This window comes from Polyodon spathula, chromosome 45 (assembly GCF_017654505.1).
Source record: "Polyodon spathula isolate WHYD16114869_AA chromosome 45, ASM1765450v1, whole genome shotgun sequence".
In the NCBI taxonomy this organism is placed as follows: Eukaryota; Metazoa; Chordata; class Actinopteri; order Acipenseriformes; family Polyodontidae; genus Polyodon; species Polyodon spathula.
In genome coordinates this window covers 2187938-2194360 of record NC_054578.1, presented here as the reverse complement: position 1 = coordinate 2194360, position 6423 = coordinate 2187938, and the positions used below count along the sequence as shown (strand labels likewise).

The 6423-nt window shown below is 52.4% G+C and overlaps 1 protein-coding gene across 1 annotated transcript in view; it reads right to left on the bottom strand.

Moving 5' to 3' along the window:
- The window catches only part of LOC121306004 (excitatory amino acid transporter 2-like), a 7578-nt gene extending 2482 nt beyond the window's left edge, over positions 1-5096 (bottom strand). Inside the window, exons 1-9 of the mRNA XM_041237740.1 lie at positions 4909-5096; positions 4353-4505; positions 3602-3852; positions 2208-2225; positions 2115-2171; positions 2000-2036; positions 1543-1669; positions 1131-1364; positions 464-658 (exon numbers count right to left, since the gene is read on the bottom strand). Coding sequence (XP_041093674.1) covers positions 464-658; positions 1131-1364; positions 1543-1669; positions 2000-2036; positions 2115-2171; positions 2208-2225; positions 3602-3852; positions 4353-4505; positions 4909-5026 — 1190 coding nt within the window. The 5' untranslated portion in view covers positions 5027-5096. The remainder of the gene's footprint in view (positions 1-463; positions 659-1130; positions 1365-1542; positions 1670-1999; positions 2037-2114; positions 2172-2207; positions 2226-3601; positions 3853-4352; positions 4506-4908) is intronic.
- Between the last annotated feature and the right edge of the window lie 1327 nt (positions 5097-6423).

Sequence of the window (6423 nt, the reverse complement as noted above, 5' to 3'; positions counted from 1 at the left end):
TGTGTGTGTGTGTGTGTGTGTGTGTGTGTGTGTGTGTGTGTGTGAGTGTGTGTGTTTCCCTGTGTGTGATGTGGGTGAGGACATGTGTGTTTGGGGATCCCGAGTGTATGACATGTGTGTTTGGGGGTCCCTGTTTGTGTGAGTGTGTGTGTTTGGGGATCCCTGTGTGTACGTGTGTGTTTGTGGGGTACAATGTGTGGGGGTCATCATGTGGTGTGTGTGTGTGTGTGTGTGTGTGTTTGGGGGTCCCTATGTGTGTGTGTGTGTGTGTGTTTGGGGGTCCCTGTGTGTGTGTGTGTGTGAGTGTGTGTGTTTGGGGATCCCTGTGTGTACGTGTGTGTGTGGGGGTCCCTGTGTGTGTGTGTGTGTGTGTGTTGGGGTGTGTGTGTGTGTGTGTGTGTGTGTTTGGGGGTCCCTGTGCATGCATGTGTGTTTGGGGGTCCCTGCCTGTGCTCGGGGGTACCTCACAGTGATGATCTGGCCCCCGTCGAGGGTGATGTCGTTCATCTGGGCGATGAAGATGGCAGCGACCGCCTCGTACAGTGCCGTGCCGTCCATGTTGATCGTCGCCCCGATGGGGAGCACGAAGCGGGTCACGCGCTTGTCAATCAGCAGATTCTCCTCCAGACAGCGGAACGTGACAGGGAGGGTCCCGGCACTGAGGAGAGCGAGGGGAGGGGTCAGTGTTAGGGAGGGTCCCGGCACTGAGGAGAGCGAGGGGAGGGGTCAGTGTTAGGGAGGGTCCCGGCACTGAGGAGAGCGAGGGGAGGGGTCAGTGTTAGGGAGGGTCCCGGCACTGAGGAGAGCGAGGGGAGGGGTCAGTGTTAGGGAGGGTCCCGGCACTGAGGAGAGCGAGGGGAGGGGTCAGTGTTAGGGAGGGTCCCGGCACTGAGGAGAGCGAGGGGAGGGGTCAGTGTTAGGGAGGGTCCCTGCACTGAGGAGAGCGAGGGGAGGGGTCAGTGTTAGGGAGGGTCCCTGCACTGAGGAGAGCGAGGGGAGGGGTCAGTGTTAGGGAGGGTCCCGGCACTGAGGAGAGCGAGGGGAGAGGTCAGTGTTAGGGAGGGTCCCTGCACTGAGGAGAGCGAGGGGAGGGGTCAGTGTTAGGGGTCAGGATGAGGTCTCTCTATTACCTGCTGGCCGTTCCCAGAGCAGTGATCCAGGCCTGGAAGATGCCCGCGTAGAAGTGGAAGGGGTTCCTGCGCGTGACGGAGAAGAAGATGAGGGGCAGGATGATGCCTCCGTGGATCACAAGCCCCACAGTCACTGTGACCATATACATGCCAAGCTGCCTGGCAACCACTTCCAAATCCTGGATAGCAGCGATCTTACCACAGATCAGAGAGGCTATACCTACTGGAGAATACCTGAGAGAGGAGATAGGAGACAGGAGAGAAGAGAGAGAGGGGAGGAGAGAGAGGAGAGGAGAGAGGGGAGGGAGAGAAAGGAGAGAGGAGAGAGAGGAGAGAGAGAGGAGAGAAGTTTTTTCAGGTTAATGGTACAATACTGCTGTATTCAGGTCTACATATAAAAGATAAAACTCACCACATTATCTTTGTGACCATTTGCATTATGATTTCATTCAGGATATTGAAGAATTCAGCCATTAGATGAGCTCTCTCTCCCATCTTCCCAATAGAGATCCCAAACACAATGAAAAATCCAATCAGCCCTGAGAGAAAGAGAGGAGAGAGAGAGAGAAATAGAGAGAGAGGAGAGAGGACGAGATGAGGTAACTACTATGAAGTTCATCCCTCATCTCTGATCTCTCCTATTCTACGAGAGGGGGAGAAGAGAGAGAAAGAGAGGAGAGAGAGAGAGAGAAGAGAGGAGTCTATATATATTTCTCAGTGCTGTATTTCTCTCCTCCACCAGGTGGCAGCAGAGCGGTTAACAGTGGCCCAAGCCTGGTGTATTCAGGTCTGTAAGTGTTTATATATGTGTGTATTTCTCAGTGCTGTATCTCCTCGGCTCTGTGTGGATTTCTCTCTCACAGGCTCACCCAGCACATTCGTGCCCCACTTGTACTCCAGGGTCTTCTGCGTGATGCTGGTCGGCACGCGGGACTCTTGCACTGTCCCGTTGGCGAACAGAATGGACCCGTTGGAGAGCAGCACCTGGGAGAAGTCTGGGGGCTTGTTATAGTCGGATTCCCGAGCGGGGGGCGGAATCTTCTCTGATCCCCTCCTCCAGAAGACAGACCTAGACGCAGCCGTTAATGTGCGAACCTGAGAAACTCTGTTGAATGAGGGCTGTATCCTGGGCTTGTCTCTACCTCTCCGGGTCTTTGTGAGCGTGGACCCTCTCTCAGACTGTCTGGCCGAGATATTCTACAGTTTGATATCAGCCTGGGAGATGCTGAGGACTTGTTGCCTTCCGGAGCGACGAGGGCGACATCTTCTTGGTAAGAGGATGGAGTGGGACACAGACCTCTTGATTGGCAACGTAGAGAGAGGGAGAGAGAGAGAGAGAGAGAGAGAGAGAGAGAGAGAGGAGAGGAGTCTATATATGTGTATATATGTCTACATATACACGTTTCTTACTGCTGTATTTTTCTCCTCCACCAGGTGGCAGCAGAGTGTTGCAGGTTAACAATGGCTGAAGCCTGGTTATTGAGGTCTGTATATGTGAATATATATTTCTCAGTTTCCTAATCTGTAACCCAATTCAAAGTGCTATAGGAAACTGCGCCCAGTGTCGGCCATCCTGGCTCAAGATTCCCCATTGATTACAGAGGGGATCTGCATCCAGCTTAGATCCAAAATGGAGCCAGTTTCCTAACCTGTAACTCAAAGGAGGAAACTGTTTTTACAGAGTTCAGTGATAGGAAACTGCGCACAAATTCTCTATAGATCACAAAGGGGATCTGAATCGGGCTGAGAGCTACAATGGAGCCAGTTTCCTAACCTGTAACTCAATGGAGAAAAATGCTATTACAGGCTTCAGCGACAGGAAACTGCGCCCAGTGTCGGCCATCTTGGCTCCGACTCCTCCATAGACTGCAATGGGGAACTGAGTCCTTATCGGAGCCGCAATGGCGCCAGTTTCCTGACCTGTAACCTAATTTTGAAAAGTGCTTTAGGAAACTGCTCCCTGTGTCTGCCATCTTGGCTCCAGATTCCCCTTTGGTTACAACGGAGACCTGAATCCGGCTGAGAGCCACAATGGAGCCAGTTTCCTGACCCGTAGACCAATTTTTTATAGCGCTGTCTCCCGCTACAGATATAGGACACTGCGTCCATTCTCGGCCAGCTTGGCTCGAATTCTTCCATAGACTAAAATGGGGAGCTGCGTCCTTATCGGAGCCACAATGGAGCCAGTTTCCTACTCTGTAACCCAATAGATAGTGCTGCAGGAAACTGCGCCCTATGTCCGCCATCTTGGCTCCAGACTCCCCATTGATTACAAGGGGGACCTGAATCCAGCATGAGAGCCACAATGGAGCCAGTTTCCTAACCTGTAACTCAATGGAGAAAAATGCTATTACAGGCTTCAGTCTCAGGAAACTGCGCCCAGTGTCGGCCATCTTGGCTCCGACTCCTCCATAGACTCCAATGGGCGCCGGGTCCCGGTCCGAGCCACAATGGCGCCGGTTTCCGCGTACCTGTTGGAAGCAGGCCTGCACCAGGTTCTCTGGGAAGAGGTTTCGGATGAGGTCGAGGAAGGCGTCCACGCTGGACACCTCCTGGTTTCGGGGCGCCGCGCTGACCTGCTTCTTCAGAGCGGGGTTCCCCGGGTGGATGGACAACACCAGGATGACCCCGAGCACGGCCGCGATGACAGTGGTCGAGAGGTAATACACCATGGCACGCGAGCCCATGCGACCGCTGGACTGGGCATCGAGACCAGCCAGACCTGCAGAGAGAGAGAGAGAGAGAGGAGAGAGAGAGAGAGTAGAGAGAGAGTAGAGAGGAGAGGAGAGGTAAATTGAGAGGGGAAGAGATAGCGAATGGAGAGGGATAGAGGGAGAGGCAGATTAGAGAGAGGAGAGTGGGTGAGAGAGATAATTATCTTACATGTTATTCTATTACAGTCATAAAACACAGTGATTCAGACACTGCAAAGGCCTATTGGCTAGGAGACAACACTCATGTGAAACTGTACACAGTGGTGGCCATCTTGGCTCTGTCTTCTCTATAGATTACAAAGGGGTGCCGGGTCTCTGTCGGAGCCGCAATGGAGGCAGTTTCCTCATTTGTGTTGCAATTGAGTTAAGTGCTGTAAGAAAATACAGTGATAGGAAACTGCACTCTGTGGCGGCCATCTTGGCTCCACTTCTTCCCTATCTTTCAATGGAGAGTCGCGTCCTTGTCGGAGCCGCAATGGAGGCAGTTTCCTCAGCGTCGTGCTGTTACCTGTGATGAGGCTGGAGGTGATGAGGGGCAGGATGACCATCTTCAGCATCCTCATGAGAATGTCTCCCGGGAAGGAGAGCAGCATGAGAGAGCTGGGAGAGAGAGATGGGGAGAGACGCAGGAGAGAGCCCAGCACAGAGCCCAGGATCACCCCTGAGAGAGAGGAGAGAGGAGAGGAGAGAGGAGAGAGAGGAGAGAGAGGCGAGAGAGAGAGAGAGGAGAGAGGAGAGAGAGGAGAGAGGAGAGAGAGGAGAGAGAGAGGAGAGAGGGAGGAGAGAGAGAGAGGAGAGAGGAGAGAGAGAAAAGAGAGGAGAGAGAGAGGAGAGAGAGAGGAGAGAGAGGAGAGAGGAGAGAGGGGAGGGAGAGGAAGAGTGATTATCTGTGTATAGATTATCTATAATAGATATACTGTTAATATATCTGGTTGACGATGTCTTCACTGGACAGATTAACTGATCTAAGAGACAAGATCAGCAGGCAAATGAACTAATAGAAGTTAGATGTGAGTAGGGACTGGGAGGGAGGCACTGGGAGGCGCTGGCAGACTGGTATTTACCCAGTATAGTGAGATAGAGCAGGAGGTTTCGCTGCAGCCAGCCACATCGTTTTGTCCAGCAGGGTTTGGGCAGGTCCGTCACGCTGTCTGAGACACACACTGCAGCCTGATTCGTCATCTCACTGCCCTGGAGACAGAAGGAGAGAGAGCGAGGAGACACAAGAGTGACACACACACACACACACTCACACACACACACACACACACACAGTGTCGTGTAAGTAGTAGACAGAGAGAGAGACTGTGCGTCGCAGACACACACTGTGTGTGTGTCTGTGACACACAGACAGACCACACACACACACACACACACACTGCAGCCTGATTCATCATCTCACTGCCCTGGAGACAGGAGGAGACAGAACGAGGAGACACAAGAGTGACACACACACACACACACACACACACACAGAGACAGAGACAGACACACACACACACACACACAGACCGAGAGAGAGACAGCTGTGAAAGTTCTTCACGTCGGGTGGTCGGGTCCGGGTCGGAGTCCACACAAGCAGAAAGCCAGCCCAGCGGGTCGGGTCCAGCCCCGTTACGGGCCCAGCCCAGCCCAGCCCAGCCCAGCTGTTCGAGTTTCTCAGTATCTCAGAGGATTAAGCTCTGCAGAGACTGATTGATTTCATCAAGGGTCAAAAAAAGATTTAATTTCTAAATCCTCTCTCCATCCCCCTCTCTCTCTCCTCTCTGTTTTATTTCTCCCCTCACCCCCCTCTCTCTCTCTCTCTTTCTCTCTTAGATGCAGCAAAATTAATTTCAGTTTCTCCCTCTCCCAGTATCCTGAGCACCTCACGCCTGTGCGGATTGGTGTAGAAAACTGCGCCCAGTGCCGGCCATCTTGGCTCTGCTCACTCCATCGCTTCCAATACGACTCCCCTCCAGAGTAGAGCCACAATGGCGTCAGTTTCCTACCAGCCGCATTATAATTGCTTTGAGTTGTCTCACTGTAATCTCTCTCCCCTCTCTCTCTATCTCTCTCTCTCTCTTCCCTTCTCTACCATCTTCCCCGTCTTTAATCTCCTTCTGATAATCGCTGCCTATGAACTTCTCCCTCCTCCATCCATCCCTCAATCCCTCATTCTCTGCCTCTAAATAAAGAGCTATTTTTAAATCATCCTTTTTTAAAATTTTCCTAAGCCTTGGATCAGTTCATTGTGAGGGCAAATTAAACCCCCCCACACCCACAGCACAGTGTAATAAACCATACAGCACAGAGAGGTCTGGTAAAGCACAGGGAAGCATTGTAAAGCACAGAGAGGTCTGGTAAAGCACAGGGAAGCATTGTAAAGCACAGAGAGGTCTGGTAAAGCACAGGGAAGCATTGTAAAGCACAGAGAGGTCTGGTAAAGCACAGGGAAGCATTGTAAAGCACAGAGAGGTCTGGTAAAGCACAGGGAAGCATTGTAAAGCACAGAGAGGTCTGGTAAAGCACAGGGAAGCATTGTAAAGCACAAGGAGGGTGGGGGGAAGAGATCAGAGAGGGGGGGTCACACACAAGTC